This window comes from Saccostrea echinata, unplaced genomic scaffold, assembly GCF_033153115.1.
Source record: "Saccostrea echinata isolate AGI-Se365-2 ecotype Australia unplaced genomic scaffold, CSIRO_AGI_Sech_v1 ptg000027l, whole genome shotgun sequence".
NCBI classification, from domain to species: Eukaryota; Metazoa; Mollusca; class Bivalvia; order Ostreida; family Ostreidae; genus Saccostrea; species Saccostrea echinata.
The window spans coordinates 1,962,501-1,982,701 of record NW_026889776.1 but is presented as its reverse complement, the minus strand read 5'-3'; the positions used below and the strand labels follow the sequence as shown (position 1 = coordinate 1,982,701).

Here is a 20,201-nt window from a genome sequence, read left to right as displayed (position 1 = left end):
CCCGCCCCAAACTGGAGAAAAATCCTGATTCTGCCATTGTTCGATAAGGATTTGTTTTGAGAGATATATTTTACAATTAGTTGTCTTCCGCAAAGATTTTCTAAAACATATTCTGATGGAATTTAGATTTTTAAAGAAACGCAAAAAGATAGGGATGAAGATTTAATTAATAACGATGGAATTAAAACTGTATATTAAACGCTCAACGATAGGCTTTGTCAAGGATTTTTTTCCCAGTAAACCTAGACTTAATGTCTAGATAAAAAATATAAATTATGAATAAGATTAATTGATATTTTTGCATTTAAAATAATTACTTTTATCGAACAACTATATCGCTTGTATAATTCAAAATAATGCAATATAGAATTACATAAAATTACTTTCGAAATGAAAAGTAAATACCGTGTTGTAACATCTTCCTCCCCTTTCGTTTTGGAACTATTCATAATTTGTGTAGTGGTCTGTATTTTGTTAAAATAATTATTATTTTATTGCGTATCAATATTAGAGCATTATTATAATAAATACAAGAAATGGATTAGGCTGACCTAGATAAATTGTTTAATTTTTTGGGTAAAGAACAACACATTGGAAAAGAAATAGTTGTGATCTGTGGGTCCCTCCCATATCCCAGCACTTCCAGCTAGTGTAATCCAGGTGATGTTCATATTCTTTCGAGTCACACTGACATTATAAAGAATCAATGAGACAATGAAATAAAATAAATAAATAGATAAATGAATATTTTGTAAATATATAATTAAAGATTAATGATAATAATAAAAACAAACTAGGCCTATTTTTGTCTTAAGACAGACTTTTAATTCATCTACAATATTCTTGAAAACAAATAAAAATATTACAGTTAATTGACACCACACGTTCGTTTGTGGTTTTAAACTTACAAAGATATCAGCCAGTCGTTAATTACGTTCACATTTATAATTTCAATGAAATGGAGAAAGAATAAGCTTGACGTAGTTTTTAATGTGTCAACTGTTCAAAATGATTTTTACATGTGTAGTCTCAAATTCCAATATAAAATTAAAAAAGGTTAAATAGAAAGGATATTTGTCTGTGTTCTCCCTTACATTTCTTGCTCTTTATTTCAATGATACTCTTATAAAGTCACGAGATTAAAATAAATAAAATATAATGCGATTTTTTTAATTTGTAATTTTTTTCCTGAGATAGGCTAAATCGTTTCATTTCGTACGTTCTCGCCAAGTCAGTCGTTCCGTCATTGAGGTCATTAAGATCGAGAACACCAATGAGATGGCATAATTATAGTCACGTGAGCGGTCCGTTAGCACTTCGGCTATTTCCGCTGCTTTCTGTGACAAGCGTAAAACTTTCATCAACAGCGGCCATTTTGGGTTGGTGATATTCTAATGTTCCGTCTGTTCTACGGAAAAAATACTACCACAGAACGACTCTGAACTTCCAGAGTCCAAATGATTTTGAAGATGAGATATTGTTGAATAATTTAAGACGGAAAAAAGAGGACTTTATTCATTTTTAAGCAGCATGTGAGGTTTTATGTTACTGAATTTTGTCAGGTTTTTGTGATGGACTATCATGGCGAATCGAAATTGGAATTCCAAGGAATAAATGCGCGGATAAAAGACAGTAGTATGGCATATATTGCAACTAACTGGATTTATATATTTGCAAAACTTAAATATCTTCATTCAGGATCGTAAGTAGACTTGATAATATTAAAAACTGTGCCGATTAAAAGTCTTCGGTCTTTGACTTTTGATTCGGTTCATCATGGCCGACCAACTCGAAAGTGTGGAAGGTCCTCCAGCAGCGAAGAGGGCTAAGATTGCATCTCCCAAATCTGCTGCAGAGGGAGGAGGTAAGTTTCAATCTGTATGTTCAGTTATGAAAAATGATATATAAGGAAATAGATGTTTTCTTTTGCGTATGCTCAATCATGTATAGAACATGGACCCTGGTTCTTCCAGGCAAGAAGTCATCCAACAGTTGTGCTCATTTGTGACATGTTAAACATTGGAGGTGATAAGAGTCTTGTATAGTTTATTAAAAACATTCTTGATATTAATTTGCAGATTTTAATGATTTGCTCAACATTCATGACATTGTTGATGCACTACCTGATGAACTTATGGGGTCAAGTGACCAAAATGGGATGATGGACCCACATCATCCTATGCAAGACCCATCGAAACAACATGCTCAACTTACTCAACTATTGTCAGGGGCTTCATCAGCATCTAGCATGGTTCCACCAAGCAGTAAAAGTCCAATGCCAAATTTGGGAAGTTTAAGTAACTTAAACAGTGCAGCTAAAAGCCCCAGATCTGCCAACTTGTCATCTCCACCACTTGGATTAGGTGGCAAGAATGCTGTATCTCATGTTGGGATGGACAACTTTCCTTCGAACAGTGCTGGTTACTCAATGAACTCTGTTGGGACTTTAGTATCAAATGCAAATATGATGAACAAAAACATTGGACATAACCCAATTAATAGTATGGGTGTACAAATGCCAATCTCAAACTTGGGACAGCAAGCAAGTTCAATGATGTCAAATGGTCCACTTTATTCTGCAAGTGGACACAATCAAGGAAGGGGAAATGTGTCGGGAATGGGTCAGCAATTGCCAAGTATGTCACAGGCAAGTGTGATGGGAGGTTTGAACCAGATGCATGGACCAAACAGCATGGGTGGACACCCAGGCATGGGTATGCAGCAGCAACAAATGATAAAGGTAACTTGAATTTCTTTTTGAGTACATAATGACAGATTTATAGATTGAGTTTTCATACCAAATTTTTATTTATTAGATCTTGAAAAAAGTATGTAACATTTTCAATAAATATTTTAATGTACTAAGTTTTGGAGAATTTTATGCTATGTAATAGAACATCTGGGTGAAACTTTTAAAAAAGATGAATTGAAGGAGATAGCTGTGACTATATAAAATATGTTTTGTACTTTGTTTTCAGCAAAATGGACCTCATGGAGGGAGTTCATTTGGATTTACAAACCAAAATGTTGTAGGACATCCACAGCAAACGGCATCTCCGAACTACAATGCGACGTCCCTTCCAATGTCCCTCCCTATGTCTATGTCATCAAACCTGACATCATCTACCATGTCAATGTCATCTATTACAAGTACAGTTAATACAGTGAGTATAAGGCTTTATGCTGAAATACTCTGTTTTAAAAAATATAACACTGCTGATATTTACAGTAATCATAATTTCAATACACATTAATTTTATAGCAACCCCAGATGAATGCTGGTGGAATCGTGACAGGTCCAGCCACAAACATGGGTGTGCTGCCAGGTTCCAATGCCAATCTGGCACCAGGAGCAACTGGAACTCAACAGCCACCAACTGCTGACCCAGAAAAACGAAAACTTATTCAACAACAATTAGTGCTGTTACTGCATGCCCACAAGTGTCAGAGACGGCAGCAGACCAATGGGGAAGTGTGCTCCCTACCTCACTGTAGGACAATGAAGAATGTGCTAAATCACATGACAACCTGTAATGCAGGAAAGTCCTGTCAAGGTAAAGTATTAAAAAGAAAAACAAGGGAATTCATAAATTTGTTGTCATTTGTGGAGGGTGTACTTGGACATAATTTTGTCAGTAATTATGTTTAAAGAAGTAAAATACTTATTCATGTCAGTTGGGTGAAAAAAGTTCTTTGCATATTAATCCAGCTGTTGATTTGCTTTGAAATTTTTCACTTATTATAAAATTTACTATTGCATATGTAGAAGATATATACTATGAAAGTGAAAGTACGAAAAGTAGGATTGTGAATATTTGAATTCAGTTGAATGTAGTTTAAAAGAAACAATTTTTAAGAAAGTTGGTATCAAAACTTCAAAGCAATAATGCTCTATTAGTTGCTGATTGAAGCATGGAGAAATTTATATAGTCTTGTGAAGAAAATGAGAACTTATTGTATTTAATATGTCTTAAATGGAAATATAGAAAATGAATATACTTTTGAAAATTGACATTTTAATAAAACTTGAATCCACGATTTTCCCCCCACCCTAGTTGCCCACTGTGCATCGTCCAGACAGATTATTACACATTGGAAGAACTGTACCAGAAATGATTGTCCAGTGTGTTTACCTCTAAAGCATGCCCAGAAAACAGACAGAACAGGGCAAAATCAAGCTACCGGTAATCCCAATGGTAAGAAACAAGTGATCTTCACAATTCTTGCTCTGTCATAGCAGTATTTATTTAAACAGTAGCTTATTCACAAAAATGAATGAGATGGGACAGCAGGCATAATCTATTTTAGCCCTCTCCCTAATAAACATGATAAACAGTTCTAAGCTTTTGAAAGTATGAACAAATAAAGATATTCTCATTTGTGATTAGGTAATTAATTGTTAATATTACTGTTGATGTCTTTTTTTTGGTGCGAGGACATACAAATGCAAGTTTCATTATTGTGGAATGCAAGGAGAAAATTATGAGAATGAAAAAATATGCACTGATTGCCATTCGCAGTTCACTTTGTAATTTTGTAGCATCAACTGTGCAGCAGAGCCAGATAAGTCAGTTAAGTGGAGTTGGTACTGCAGCTAACAGAGTGGGGACTGCCACTGGTACGAGCACTCAACCCTCTCATGGCTTAACTGATAGTCAGATGAAGAGAGCCTATGCGGCTTTGGGATTACCATTTAACCAACCTACAACTACAGCAGTTCGGCCAAGCGGTGGATTAAATGATGGTATGTTGATCATTGCAGTTTTCAAACTGAGGATGGCTTATTTATACTTGGCAGAGAAAATCCTTGAGAAAAGTTGTCATCTTTTTTTCAGCTTCTGGACTGAATGCTAATAGTACTGGCAATCCCCAGAATAACTTGCTATCTGGGTTCACAAATCCCACTGGCTTGGATCAACAAAAATCTCAGCAGATCGCTGCTAACACAAACAGTGGTTCCAAGGAATGGCATCAGAGTGTGACTCAGGACCTTAGAAACCACCTTGTGCACAAGCTGTAAGTAATTCTTTAAAAAAGTGATGTTGTTTGGGATAGGCATGTTTTATCTATTTGAGAGGCAAAACTAATTAATCCTGTTTTTCATCAGTGTCCAGGCAATATTTCCTACTCCTGACCCAGCAGCCCTCAAAGATAAGAGAATGAATAATTTGGTGGCTTATGCTAGAAAGGTGGAAGGAGATATGTATGATACAGCAAATAGTCGGGTAAGGAAGAAGTTAAAGAAAGTAGGGTATATCCTCAAATGTATATGCAGGACTTAATGTCTGTCAAGACTTTCATATGGCAGGATAATTTTACTATGTAGCTTCAGGGATTGTGCAATATGAGGAGTTATCCTTCTTTAGTACAAGTAGGGCATTTTAGTGAAGCAGATCATAATAATTACTCTAGAGTCGCGAAGTAAGGAGTTGATCCTTACGTTGTGGGTTCGAATCCCACTGTGGGACGTGGAGACAGGTCCTTTGGATGAGACCATATAAACCGAGGTCCCGTGTCGCAGTGGGTGCTGGCACAAAAAAGATCCCTCACTGCTCAATGGCCGTAAGTGCCGAGTATAGGACAAAATTTGCAGCTTTCCACCGGCAAGTGGTGGAGTCTCCATATGAGTGAAAAATTCTCAAGAGGGACGTTCAACAAAATACAATCAATCAATCAATCATAATAATTACATTTACTTACAGGAGGAATACTATCATTTGTTGGCTGAGAAGATCTATAAAATCCAGAAAGAACTAGAGGAGAAGCGATTATACAGAATTCAGCAGGGTACTGGAGGAGCGGCCAACATGCCTGGAGCAAGACAGAGGCTGAGTAAGTTCTAAAGATGATTTATATAGACAGTGTAGATTTTAAACATTAAAGTAATTAGGCAATCCTCATACAAGGTACCTTTGAAAGAACTTTGATTTGAAAAACTTGTTTTTGCATTGCAGGTTAAATTAATTTTTCATGCAAGTTAAATGTTTTACTGGGTTTGGCAATGACTTGAAAATTTACGCTTTTTAAGAAGGAATTTCATCATTTTGCAGATGGACCTTTGAGTTCTTTGTTGCCCCAAGCAGGTGGCAATGTTTCAAATGATCCCTTTGGTTTGTCTCCAGCAACTCCAATTCCAGACATGTTGAGAGCCCCCAGTCCACGACAGCCTCTCAACAATACACCAGGAATACGGCCTGGTGTTGACAATTCTCAAAATTATCAAAATGTAAGTTGGATGTTTGACACAGAAGACTGCAAGTTTAGTATGATGGTGTTCTTTTTTTTTAATAGAAAAAGAAACTAACAGAAACTAATGAAATATTTTTTTCTAGATTGCTGGAATGACACCCCAAGATCATTTACAACAAATCAGGAATCGTTTACCACAGCCTCCCATTATCCATTCGTCTCAACCTCCCCAAGCTTACCAAAATCAAATATCACAGGTACAAGTTTGTAGATTTTAGTCTATATTGCCAAGGTTTGTGCAATTAAACAGAAAAATTTAAAGAAACAAAAAAAAAAAAACTGCAATGACAAGGATATATTAAATCTCTTTTAGTCACCATCCACCATGACCCAGGCATCACAAGGCATCACACAGTTATCATCACAAATTGGGTCATCAGTTAACAGTCTTCTCAACTCATCACCCTCTCAGATTACTAGTCAAGTTCCAGCCCAGATTTCACAGACAGTTCCGAATTCAACCCAGCCATTTGATGTAAGTATTGTTTTGAAAAAAAAAGAAGTAGGTGTTAAAAAATAGGTTTTCCAGTATTGCATAAGTTATTAAACAAAATTGAGTGGAAAATTAAGTTTGAAATATGTGTTTCCATTGAATTTCAGCCAACAACAACTGTTACAAGCTCTGTGAGTAATACACAAATAAAGACTGAAATAAAACAAGAAGATGGAGGCCAGGCCATAACCACTCAGACTTTGAAGGATGTGTTGATGGCTCCAAGTACCACTGGAAACACACCAAGCACCATGTCATCAGCTGCCACCTCTGTTTCCACCACATCCACAGTGTACACCTCCACCTCCAAACCTATGGACATTAAGCAGGAAGTGAAACAGGAAGTGGAAATCAAGACAGAGCCAGAGATTAAGCAGGAGCCTGGCTCTGTGGGAGGAAAACAGGTACATAGTTTCTTTATAGTTTATAAATGGATACAGCTTCAGTTGCTTTCTTACTATTGATGATGTGTGATGATTTACACTGTACATCTGAATTTGATGTTTTTAATTCTAATTTGAAATGTATTCTGATTTGAAAGATAAAGGAGGAACAAGGAGAAAATAGCAGTAACAGTATGGATGTGTCAATGGATTCCAAAGCCAACACTGAAGCAGTTGAAAATCAGGAGGCTAAGGACAGTCCACTACCTTCAGTAGCCACACCTGGGGGTAGTACTGAGGCCACACCAAGTTCTTCCCAAACCAAACAGCCTCGGCAGAAGAAAGGTAAGATTTTGACATAATATGTATCACACATTGTGCTAATGTTACCAATTTTGAAGCAATTTTGAGATGACCATTCCAGGTTCAGAAATTCAAGCCATAATGTTCTTAATGCAGGAAAAAAAGTACTTTGTCATTCCATTCCATCATTCATGTTTCATTAACACTTTTCAGTATTTAAACCTGATGAGTTAAGGCAAGCATTGATGCCAACACTGGAGAAACTTTACCGCCAAGACCCTGAGTCAATGCCATTCAGACAGCCTGTGGACCCAGTAATGTTGAATATACCTGTAAGTTTTTTCATTGTAGCTAGTAAAAAGTTATAGTAGTTACTAGACTTTGACCCGTGCGTGCACGGGTTGACATTGTTATGAATGCATCCATGTGCATATCGGACATTTACAAAATAGATACATCGACACATTGATATTGTAAGGTACTTTTGAGATAAACAATGAATGTGAATATAATTCTGGAGGGTTTTTGTTTTGTTTTTGTTTTTGTTTTGTTTTTTTTTTTTTTGCTTTTTTTTGTTTTTTGTTTTTTGTTTTTTTTTGCAAAATTCTTGCGTAACGGCGTAGCGCAGAATGGCTTTGACCATCAGTTAGCTATAAATCAAGTCATGAGTTAGAATCACGCCGGAGCTTACATAAATTTCACCTTTCCAAACAAATTTAATAAAAGAAATTATGGATATTCATTGAAAATATGACAACAACAAAGAGTTCAGCACTGCTGATACCTATAAAGCGTAGTTACCATGACAACCTTTACATATTTAGAAGAACAGGCTGTCCCTTCTATATAACGTACTGAAGATCAATAACAATAATTTACATATTTTACCCACTTTTTTTCGAAAGTTAAAGACATTTTTAGAGGTGAATTTAGATATAAAAAATAAAATGCTTTCTTTGATGGTTCACGTGGGAAATGCACGGCGCAAGCATTGCATGGGGTGTTCACTGTATTGTTGACAGACCAGGGTCAGAGGTCATTACATGTATTTACATAACAAAGCTATAAACCTACAATAATGCTATTGATTTCACTGCACTTCTAAGAAATATAATGTGAATTTTTTGCATGGAATCAAATATTTCTTTGCCCTAAGTTTATGTTTCATATTTACCGCGTTATAAATTTCAGCAGTGAAGGTAATAGTAAACATGGTGAACAAATTCAAGTTGCAATCATTTAGACACATTTCAAATTGAAAATATGGGTTATATTGACGTTATTTAATTACTTCGATTTGTTTCAAAGTTAAGAAATGAAAATAAAGTTATTCTAATTTTTGGAGGAAAAAGAATGCTTACTTCACTAAGATGTGATTCTAGCTGGAGTTGTAACCCCCCCCCCCCTTCCCCTCAAAAAAGCATAAAAGAAAGGAAGGATAAAATAAAATCGGGTAGTTACATTAATATTGCTCCTACGATCATGAGCTTTTTGCTCCCGTTGAGATGGCCAGAGACATAAATAACATATAATAAATGTGTCTCCGAGATGGCGAATGATTACCCACGTGGCCACAATATCACATTTGTATGGATAAACTCAGAAAGATAATACCATACGTGTAAATTTTCATTGGAAATTTGCTATATATTCTGTTCATATATATTTATGATTTCTTATATATATTTATGATTTCTTATTTTCTTATTTCTTATTAGAGAAATTATAAATTAACAAATATATAATTATCTACTTAGTACTTCTTTTGTCTTCTCTGATTTGAACACCGTGATTTACCGTGAATGTAATGCGCACGCGCAAGATTGTAAAATCCAAAAAATCCAGATGATTTCCGGAATTTTTTGTGGAATTTTCGTTGATTATTAATTAGCGAAGGCTAATTGAGAAAAAATAAAAACAAATTGGTAATCTTCAAGTACCAATTATGTTTAAAATATATATAACAAAAGACAGTACTCTTCCGATTTATCGGTATTAAAGGCCAAAAATTCGAGTCTATTATTTTAATATAGTAGTATAGATACTCTAATTTTGACTACAGTAGTACTTTGTTGTATTGTCATTCTGCTGCATGTTAATTTCCTTATTTCAGGATTATTTTGACATTGTGAAGAAGCCCATGGACCTGTCTACCATAAAAAGGAAGTTAGACACGGGTCAGTACACAGATCCCTGGCAGTATTGTGATGATGTATGGCTCATGTTTGATAATGCTTGGTTGTACAACAGGAAGACTTCACGTGTCTACAAGTACAGTTCAAAGGTAAGGCAGTAGTAGGTTGTGGTTTCATGGCTGAACATTTTGTAAGGTAAATATTTAATAAGAAAAAAAAGTCCTGGCTGTAAAATACATGTACATGTATTTATGATATTGCATTTGTTTCAGTTGGCTGAAGTATTTGAAGGGGAGATAGATGGAGTGATGCAGTCTTTAGGATACTGCTGTGGACACAAATATGTTTTTAGTCCACAAGTTCTCTGCTGTTATGGTAAACAGTTGTGTACAATTCCTAGAGATGCTGTCTACTACAGTTATCAAAATCGGTGAGTCCTGCTTCATGTTTAATGATTGATGATAAGTCATGAATCTGGTACTGTCTATAAACAAAAACTTCAGTTACAACATTTTTTTGATGGAGTCAATTCCATTTCCTTAAATGAATAAGCAGTGATTTACTAATAAAAGAATAACTTTGCATTAAAGCAATATTGATGACCATTTTAGCTTGACATGTTACTTGTTTTAATTATACTTCAGTCTTGAATTTTTATGAACACTCATTTGCTTTTATGCTGCAGTAATTTATTTTGAGCTTATTTGCTTTGCTTGTCTCCTTTTATGTTGCAGTTTTAGATGTATGCATATGTGTTTAATCTCTGACATAATTTTCGTAGGTTTATATGTACCAAAATATTTTTGCACCATTAAACATTTTTAGTATATACTAGGGGTGGGTATTGCCAGAAAAAATTATATTGCAATATTTGATGGCATATTGCAATATATTGCATTGCTATCCATTTCTCTAAAAGTTTGAAGTAAACTGGATAAACATGTATTTTAGTCATTCCAATTAAACCAAAATACCCTATCCTGGTTCTGATCATTTAACATTGGAGAATGTATGCTGTCCACTAGTTACATAGTTCCCTGCTGAATTAGAAGTCATAGTTATTTTTGAGGAGATTGACACTTACATGAAATTTATACAAAGACGGTCAACTGGTTCTTATTTTCTTTATTATATCTGTGTAAAAATTCGAGATACTGCCAGATTATTTCACTTGATTTTTCAGCTTTTCTTTAATTTTTTTAATGTATGTGTACTTTGACATAGGACTCAGAATTAAAGCATCACAATCCAAAAAGATCATTCAAAATGTTTCATGTTCCATTTTGATAAATAAAAGTATGAATTGTAAGTTGTTTAGAGGAAGTATTCCAAAAAAAATATAATAAAATTGTTGTTGAGTTAAATTTACAATGTTATCCTCGTAATATATTTTAATCCTTATTATTCCATTCTAAATTTTTAAACACTAGCAATGTGTATAACAAAAAAATCCCCTAAAGCAGCTGAGTAACTGAGTTTTGAATTCAGATACTAGGGCTGTAACAATATATCAATATATCAATACGTATCAATATTCAAGAATGTACCGTATCGAAAAAATAACTTTCACTATGTATCATGCAGGCAGTTTTTCTTATAATTCTGTGAAAAATTGGGCATTTCAATTACCAAAGATTATATTTAACTGTTTTTAATTAAAACTGATCAATAATGATATAAACATTTAGGAGATAGCACATAATAAATAAGTATTACAAAATACGTTGACAATTATATTTTCACATGTTGGTTTTACAGTCATTAAAAAGTTTGAATTTGAAGCGTATTTTGTAATGACAGTGAGACAAGAACTTAGAAATGGGTTATAAAACACTCAGTTTTTATAAAATGTATGTATTAAATGATTTACAAGACTTTTTTGGTAGACTTGTTCAAGAATCCAATATATCGCATATCGCTTTATAAAATATCGTATCGTATTGTATCGAAATTTTTTGCTCAATACACAGCTCTATCAGATACACCATATTTTATGTTTATATAATACTTTTGGTTAGCATATCGTCAATATCTGTATTAAAAAAAATATTGTGATATATTATCATAGGGTTTAATATTGCAATATACCAATATGTCGGTAATGTCACACACCCCTAGTATATACATACAATGAGAAAGAACTACTTGTAAAGGTGTGTAGGTAAAAACTATTAATTTTACAATGTATCTTCTAATAAAAGTAGTACAGTTGAACTTTGGTATCTCGAACACTGATATCTCAAATACCATGGATATGTCACGAAGTGTTTTGGAAGACACAATCCATTATTCTTTAAGTATTTTACCTTGGATATCTTGAATCCTCGGATATCTCGAAGTTTTTTCTCGGTCCCATTGGGTTCAAGATAATGAGGTTTGACTGTATATGTAGTATATACCCTAAAGGGGCACATTGAATACTGTAGTAAGACTGTTTCTTTTCTGTGTAACTATGTGAACATCTATAGAACTTATGGTATTATCCACTGAATTACTGTCCAAGAAGCTGCATACAGTCTGTAGTTAGTGGCATATCTTCAAGATCATGGTAAACTTCATTTAAAGCAGTCAGTGCTTTTGACTTAAGTTGGATTAAGATACAAAATCTTGTCTGATATACATGTATATATTTCTTCCACCTATCAGGGTTCTCATTAATGCAAGAATTTGGGTGCAGCAAAATTATTTTGGATGCAACTTTGTCAAAACAAGTGTGTCCATGGACTCATTGGAGGACACATCCTTGTTTTTGAGAAAATTTGGGTGTAACAGTATCGAAAATTGGCCATTGAATTGCCTGAAATATATTGAAACAAAAGTAGCTGGTAGACATCTTGAATGTAAATGTCAGTTAACACCTAACACAACCTAATTCCTTTTTTAATAGGGATATGATGGATCAGTTTTAAGATTATTAGTCCCTTGTGTTGCATGATAGTTCTAAAGTCCGATAGCTGTAAACACACAAAAACACGCAGTTTTTTCACACCTAAGAATCTTTATATTTAATTTAAAAATAATAATTACTGCTTGTATACATTAATTTCAGCCAGAATTTCACCACTATAGATGACTGATAGGGATTAGCTACTCTCCTTTGCACATGACACCCATAATTGTGCATAATACATAAGAGCACTTGATTTGTCAGTTTACGTATGCAACATGTTATTTAAAACTTCAAAAACATAAATTGAATTTCTACAGTAATTTATTATGCTTGTATTTGTGGATATAGCTCATAAATAAACACAATATTTTATTTATTGTATTAAACATAGACTGTCTAATAAAATAATGGTTTTTGTTGTTGATACTCATTTGGAAGTCAACATAATTTTTCTGGGATGCAATAAATTTAGCTGATACTTAATCCTCTCAAAAACCTTGAGTCCAGGGACTCAACAAATTCCTAGTGAGAACCCTGCCTATGGTTTATTAATTATCCTTTTTTATTTTCCGCCTATAGACATGAGGACTCTAATATTTAGTACATGTTAGTCCAATGACCTTTACCTTGCATTTGACTTAGTTTTAGCCTGTTAGGAGAGAAAATGTGTATGTGGTTATTTGATAATAGGTCTTCTTAATTAACTCTTTGAGCATTTATCAAACAGAATGTTTTAGGCCATCTTATGATGGGCTTTGTAATGGTTCAGTGTGTCCTCTATGACTACCTGAACCAGAGGCTCAAGTGAGCTTTGTTGAAGGTTATCTGGTATATATATCTGTATGTATGGTATAAAGATTTCACATTTATTTCTTTTCCTCTAGAACCACTGGGCTAATTATGCTAATGTTAACCAAACTTGCCTTTAATTCATGTTTATTGAAATACATAGTCTATACCCTTTTATGGAGGTAATAAATGGTGAAGTAAGTTGGTGTTGGTTTGAAAGTCTTAATCATTACTGGTTCAGAAAAAAAAAACATAAGTGAAATCTTATGACCAATTATTTGCAAAATTGAAGAAGTTTCTTTGAATCCCCCCCCCCCCTCAATTTTAAATGAAGACATCTATATTGTGCAAGTTTGTTGAAGAATGATACTTGGGGATGGGATGGGGTCACAGAAGTTAGTGTTTTGCATTGGAAATAGGAAAAATCTTATAATAAGATCTTCAAAACAGGAAAACCTTAATTTGACAAGTAAAAATGAAACATTAAAAGCAGTGAACTTATTCCAAGTCAATCTATTGGTAGTGTTGTAGTAGTGTTATTATGTTTCATTTTATATTATTTTATTTTCAATCAGTTTTTTTATTGTCATCTTTTTTTTACTTATTACATGGCATTAGTAAATGATGCATTTATTTTTTTCTTCTCTATCTGCTTATGCTGATGTGCCATCGCTGTTGTATCGTATGCTCTTCATCACTGCACATTCATCATATCACCATCATTGCTCATCTCAATGGAACCTGCCAAACAGTACAAGACAAAATGGCCTCTTTTCTGACAGATATATTTATTGTGAGAAGTGCTTCCAAGAAATCCAGGGGGACGAGGTGGAATTGTCCGATGATCCCACTCAGCCTGTCACGTAAGTTAAATCCTAAAGTATTAAACATTGACATCATTCAAAATACAGAGGTCAAGGCCATCTTTATTTAAAATAATGTTTGTTTGCCTTCTCCCGACTCAGGGTAAAAAAAACTGGGTCAGTAGGAAGTTGGGAAATTTTTTTCCCCCAGAAAATGTCAACATACTTGTTGACACGACAAGAAAATTCAGGAATGAAAAGAAAAAAAAGTATTGTTTTCTGGAGGTTAAAAAAGGTTTTGAGTTGGGCCATTTTTAGCCAATTGGTTTTGGAGAGGGCAAACAAACATTTTTTTAAGATGGCCCAACCAAAATCTGTTTCAATTGAAGTGATGGGGAAAGTGATGTGTTTTAGAACAAATTTCACATGAAAACATTGACCTATAAAAAATTAATCTGGTTCTCAGGCCTGCTGGTATCTATTTTCCATATGTCATGACGTCATTTAAAGCCCCAATTTTACGTTAGCCCCCTAAAATTTACCTAAGTCGAGATCAATACTTTACCGTTTGTCAATCATACTAGAAACAATATTTTCTTATTTGATTGACAGACCAGCTACCTGTGCTACCTGATTTTCTGAGACTGGATGTTTTCTTATCAATTACCTGACCATACATCAAGCTTTTTTATGTGCTGCTTGATTTGTAGCTTGGGCACACAGAAATTCAATTCGCTGTAATTAGGAACAATCCCCCCCCCCTCCCCCCCAACCATTTAAATGGTAACAAAATGGAATAGATGAAGGAGAAAAGATCAATTAACAAGGAGAGCATAAATTATGAAAGATATTACATTTTATCCGTGATACATGTGTGTATAAAAAAAAAATCCCCAAAATGTGATCCTATTTAGGTCTGAATATTGGCTTTGGTATACAGTGGGTTATGGTTTATCTTGAAATTGTATGGGGGGATGTCATTCTTTTTTTATTACAGAAAAAAAGATTAAAAAATAAAAATAAAACAGTCTACACCATGCTTTGGAAGAAATGTTACAATCATAGTTCGAATTAATTCTATTGTCCATATTTATAAAAATTTTGGGCACCATTGTTGGCCAGAGAAATAAATAATTTCCCAATGGTAAACTTCCACACGATAAATGGAATCTGTATTGTTTTTTTTTTTTTCAATATTTTTACTTTAAAATTATTTCTTTTATAGATAACAATTAAAAATATTTTTTACACTTATGATTTTTTGATAGAATTTTTTAAAATGATACATATCTTTCTGAATGATTTTTTTTTCCAGAAGATATGGATGAAAATGTTGAGTTGTCCAATTTCGTATTAAAGTAAATAAATTATTTGGTTTCCCTCAAAATTAGACAAGAAACGTGTATAATATTGACCCTTATTTCCAAAGACAGACTTCCTGTGTAATGCAACATGTTTATAGGCTTTTGGCATCCTGAGTATTAGGACCCTCTGGGTAAATAACACCAGTACTACTAAGACAACTCCCTCTCCTCAGGTAACCATATGGTAAAAAGATTGGGTCTTTAAGAAATGAATTTAATAGCTACCCAATATGTACGGTATAAACTCGGTTGGGGCAGTCTACACTTTAAAAACCGCAAAGCAGTTTATGAAAAAGCATAAACTGTTCCAACCCAGTTTATACCGTATAAATTGGGTAGCTATTTAATTCATTCCTTATGATTTAATTTTCATTCATTTACTGTAAAAGATAAAGATGATTGCCCTTGTAAATGACTTCAAATTGTACAAAATTGAAATGTAACGTCAGGTGAATCGATACATTTTTGACGCATTTTGTGTCATAGGCAACCTAATTTATACGATATATAGTAAATTTTTATCCAATCAAATACCACGTTACAACCAGAATTAAATTACTAACATTTTATTAAAAACGTTGAAAAAAAAACAACATATATTTATATCATTTTAGAAATTTAAATGTCCATTCCTCCTTAAATTTTAGAAATTCAAAAGCTAAATCTCAGAAAAGTTTGAAAGTCAGGTAAAATTACATAGCATTTATTACACACGGATCTGTAGAAAGATTGGTGTCCAACATTTGTCCAATGTCTCTGGAATATTGTTAGTACATCAAAATAGAATTCTACAGTGATGTCAGATTGCAGTTTAGGTCCAACAGAATGGACTGTCATCCAAAATATTTGGATTTTAAGATGTGTTTCAAGATGGACAGAAGCAAGAGTGAAAGTTTGGATCAAGTTACGATGAATGTGATAGTAAACAAGTAAATAACAGAGTTCATCGATGAAATGACTCATTTTCACATAGAATATGGACAGTAAGAAGCCACATGTTAAGAGGAATGGCCTTATGGGCAAAAATTAAATCTATTTCAATATACTTATGGTTTATGATTCACAAGAACTTGCACCAGACCTTAGTGAAAGATGAATAAAAATGACTTGAACAGGATTTCCTTGGTGTATATTGTGTTTCATGCTCAAATACACTGGTGTTTTTAAGTCGCTGATCATATGATTACAAATGTTAGTAAAGTTAGCACTGGTGTTTCTGATTACTATACTTTTTTTTTGAAGATCCGTCATGACCTATTTCTCTTATTTTTGACCAACATATCTTCATCTATTTGTTTATTTTGCTTTATTATTTAATTATTCAATTGCCTTTCTATTGATCCTGGGCATGTTTGTGTTATACTCAGATGACTGTTAAGGCCCATGGTCCTCTTGTTTATTAATACAAGGTTTGAAAATTTGTCCTTCAGTTTATTGAATAAAATAATATTGTTTTAAAAACAGAGGTGCCTCCTTCCATCAGTGGTTTTTGTAAAAAGTGGCCTGAGAACTAGATGATAAATGGGGGAGGGGTGGGGGAGGGAGGTCTGTGGTTGTCGGTATATCTTTCATCAAAGTAACTGATGAGAGATATTTTACCCATGTTTGTTAAAAAAGCTGAACTTTGTCTCATTCTATGAAGAAACTACTTCACTTGAATTATTGTTTAATTCCTGTTTGTTGTGTAGTATACTACTATACTTGACTCAAAGTATTGTTTAACTGCCAATTACTTGTATTTTAGAGGATAGATTTGATAGATATGCCCATGAACTTAAAAAAAATTAAATTGATTTTTGGCACATGATGCATCTGAAAACTTAAAAAAGATTTTATTATGATAAAATTGCTGCACCGATTTATAAGATTTTAACGGTAATGTAAATTTTGTTTAATGGTTATGATCCTGATTTTCTCCAGAAAAATTTCAAAGACCCAGTTCACTAAAATGAAGAATGATCAACTTGATTATGAACCCTTTGTGGAATGTGAGGAATGTGGAAGGAAGATGCATCAAATATGTGTCCTACATTTTGAACCCATTTGGCCCAATGGGTAAGTAAATTAAATATTTCCTGGACTACTGAAGTGGCTTAAATGGTTTTGTATAAAGTCTGAAAGGCTTATTCAAAATTCTGTGTTACCCAATGGCCATATTGACCCAAAGAAAAGAGTTTAACTAGGAGAAATAATTAGAAATTCTCAAGCTGATGAGAGTTAACTGTATGCATTTATGTAAATATATATTTTTAATTTATTTTTTAATGTATTATTAGTGCACATATTTGTTATGTAAGCTAATAAAATTAGTACCAACATACTAAACTTCTAGAATTAAAACAACCACAATGTCAAGGTAAGCTCCATTACCAGCTATTAATAATCATAAAAAATAATAAATGAATTGTATTTTTTGATTCATCCTTCTATTACAGGTTTACTTGTGATAATTGCCATAGAGCGAAGGGGACAAAGAGGAAAGAAAATAAATATTCTGCCAAAAGTGAGTAAAAGTGATAAGATTCAGATTATTTTCATCTAAATATTTATTCTATTTGAGATAAATTTAATATCCTTGATTTTTATTTATTTATTTATTTTTTTTTTTTTTTTGCTTGTAGATTTGCAATACTCTGGTATCCCTCCCACTAAGTTGGGTACATACCTAGAGAATAGGGTAAACAACTTCCTTAAAAATAAGGATGCTGGTGCTGGGGATGTTACAATTAAAGTGCTATCTAGTGGTGAAAAAATGGTGGAAGTCAAACCAGGCATGAAGGCCAAGTCAGTATATTCATATGACTAAGACATTTTCATTTAGAAAACCTAATCTGTATTTTGATTAAGATCTTTTGGTACAGAACTTTGTTATTGATAATATACTTTATTTAGTCTTGGTCAATGTTAGAAAATACTAAAATGTGTTTCGCTGTTCCAGATTCTGTGACAGTGGTGAAATGGAGCAGGCTTTCCAATACAAGGCCAAGGCAATGTTTGCTTTTGAAGAGATTGATGGAACAGATGTTTGTTTCTTTGGAATGCATGTACAGGAGTATGGTTCAGACTGTCCCCAGCCCAATAATAGGTGAGAACTATTCTTATTTGAGGTCAATATAAAAATCACTGGGTAAAAATATTTTCTGCCTGATTCAAAAGTTTTTGTGGTGCATTCATATATATTTCTATCGTTAAATGCCGTTGCTCTTGAAAAAATTCACAATTTCCAAATGTATTAAATTGTAGGAGGGTGTACATATCATATCTGGACAGTGTCCATTTTTTTCAACCACGCCAACTTCGAACTGCTGTCTATCATGAAATTCTGATTGGCTATTTGGAATATGTGAAACAGCAAGGCTACACATGGGCTCACATTTGGGCCTGTCCTCCCAGTGAAGGGGATGACTACATATTTCATTGTCACCCACCTGAGCAGAAAATTCCCAAACCAAAGAGATTGCAGGAGTGGTACAAGAAAATGTTGGACAAAGCAATCATTGAACGATGTGTGATAGATTATAAGGTAAGCCATAACTTACCTTCTTTAATAATTTGTTGTTACATTTTGGTATACTGCATCTAAGTCTGAAGTGATGAATAAAACATGGAATTTTGCAAATTCTTGATTATCAGAATTTTGTAAATATGCAGACAAAAAGAATTTTCTGATTGAATAGGTATCAGTTTAGACATTTAAAAAAAATGAAAGTAGATTTAAAGAGGGTGCATATTTTTTTTTGAATACCTCTGATTGCTTGTCCTAAACACAAGATGCTTTTGTATTTCTACAGGATATTCTCAAAGATGCCATAGAGAGCAATGTAACCAGTGCTACTCAGATTCCCTACTTTGAAGGTGACTTCTGGCCCAATGTGTTGGAGGAGAGTATTAAGGAGTTAGATCAGGAGGAGGAGGAGAAAAGGAAGCGGGAGGAGGCCGAGGCAGCAGCTGCTGAACAGGAACCCGAGTGTATTGACGAAGGAGAAGGCAGCAACCAGGTAAAGGCTGTAGTAAGACACCTAACAGGCCCTCAACATAAGATAGTCAGTCCATACTTAATGACACTAAGCACTCGATAAACTGTACACATTGAATTATCATTTGTAGGGAGTTGGAAAGAAGAAGGGCAAGAGTAACAGAAATAAGAAAGCCAGCAAGAGCAAGAACAGTCAAAGAAAGAATCCAAAGAAAACCAATATGCCTCATGGTGGCAATGATCTCACCCAAAAAATATATGCCACAATGGAGAAGCATAAGGAGGTATATATGATGTTGAAAAATAATAATTGCAGAAAATTATCACAATTTTTGCAAATTTTCCATGTTTTATTTTCAGTGTTGTACAAAGTGAAATTAAATGATGAATAAGTTTGATGTTTGGAAAAATGATTAAAGGTGAAATAAGGATATATAAATATTGTTTTATTATGAAATATTCAGAAGTTCTTGGATTTTTACTTTGATTACTGTTATTTAGGTATTCTTTGTGATAAGACTCCACAGTCAGGCTTATGCCTCTCAATCACTTCCTCCAATCAATGACCCTGACCCCATGATCACCTGTGACCTGATGGATGGGCGTGATGCTTTCCTCACAATGGCTCGGGATAAACATCAGGAATTTTCTTCACTACGGAGGGCTAAATACTCAACCTTGGCAATGTTGTATGAAATTCACAATCAGGGAAGAGACAATTTTGTGTACACATGCAATAACTGTAAAGCCCATGTGGAGACTCGCTGGCATTGTACTGTTTGTGAAGTAAGTATTTCTCCTTGTTGTGTATATAAA

At 33.8% G+C, this 20,201-nt stretch overlaps 1 protein-coding gene across 1 annotated transcript in view; it reads left to right on the top strand.

Moving 5' to 3' along the window:
- The first annotated feature begins 1,355 nt into the window (after positions 1-1,355).
- LOC133193411 (CREB-binding protein-like) overlaps positions 1,356-20,201 on the top strand; it is a 21,619-nt gene continuing 2,773 nt past the window's right edge. Inside the window, exons 1-26 of the mRNA XM_061329335.1 lie at positions 1,356-1,864; positions 2,079-2,740; positions 2,979-3,164; positions 3,263-3,554; positions 4,056-4,196; positions 4,541-4,744; positions 4,836-5,016; positions 5,108-5,225; positions 5,703-5,832; positions 6,051-6,226; positions 6,333-6,446; positions 6,563-6,724; positions 6,850-7,146; positions 7,284-7,470; positions 7,642-7,760; positions 9,542-9,712; positions 9,836-9,993; positions 13,995-14,105; positions 17,330-17,464; positions 17,845-17,912; positions 18,031-18,193; positions 18,348-18,494; positions 18,653-18,932; positions 19,201-19,407; positions 19,517-19,669; positions 19,887-20,171. Of these exons, the coding sequence (XP_061185319.1) occupies positions 1,777-1,864; positions 2,079-2,740; positions 2,979-3,164; positions 3,263-3,554; positions 4,056-4,196; positions 4,541-4,744; positions 4,836-5,016; positions 5,108-5,225; positions 5,703-5,832; positions 6,051-6,226; positions 6,333-6,446; positions 6,563-6,724; positions 6,850-7,146; positions 7,284-7,470; positions 7,642-7,760; positions 9,542-9,712; positions 9,836-9,993; positions 13,995-14,105; positions 17,330-17,464; positions 17,845-17,912; positions 18,031-18,193; positions 18,348-18,494; positions 18,653-18,932; positions 19,201-19,407; positions 19,517-19,669; positions 19,887-20,171 (4,935 nt within the window). The 5' untranslated portion in view covers positions 1,356-1,776. The remainder of the gene's footprint in view (positions 1,865-2,078; positions 2,741-2,978; positions 3,165-3,262; positions 3,555-4,055; positions 4,197-4,540; positions 4,745-4,835; positions 5,017-5,107; positions 5,226-5,702; positions 5,833-6,050; positions 6,227-6,332; positions 6,447-6,562; positions 6,725-6,849; positions 7,147-7,283; positions 7,471-7,641; positions 7,761-9,541; positions 9,713-9,835; positions 9,994-13,994; positions 14,106-17,329; positions 17,465-17,844; positions 17,913-18,030; positions 18,194-18,347; positions 18,495-18,652; positions 18,933-19,200; positions 19,408-19,516; positions 19,670-19,886; positions 20,172-20,201) is intronic.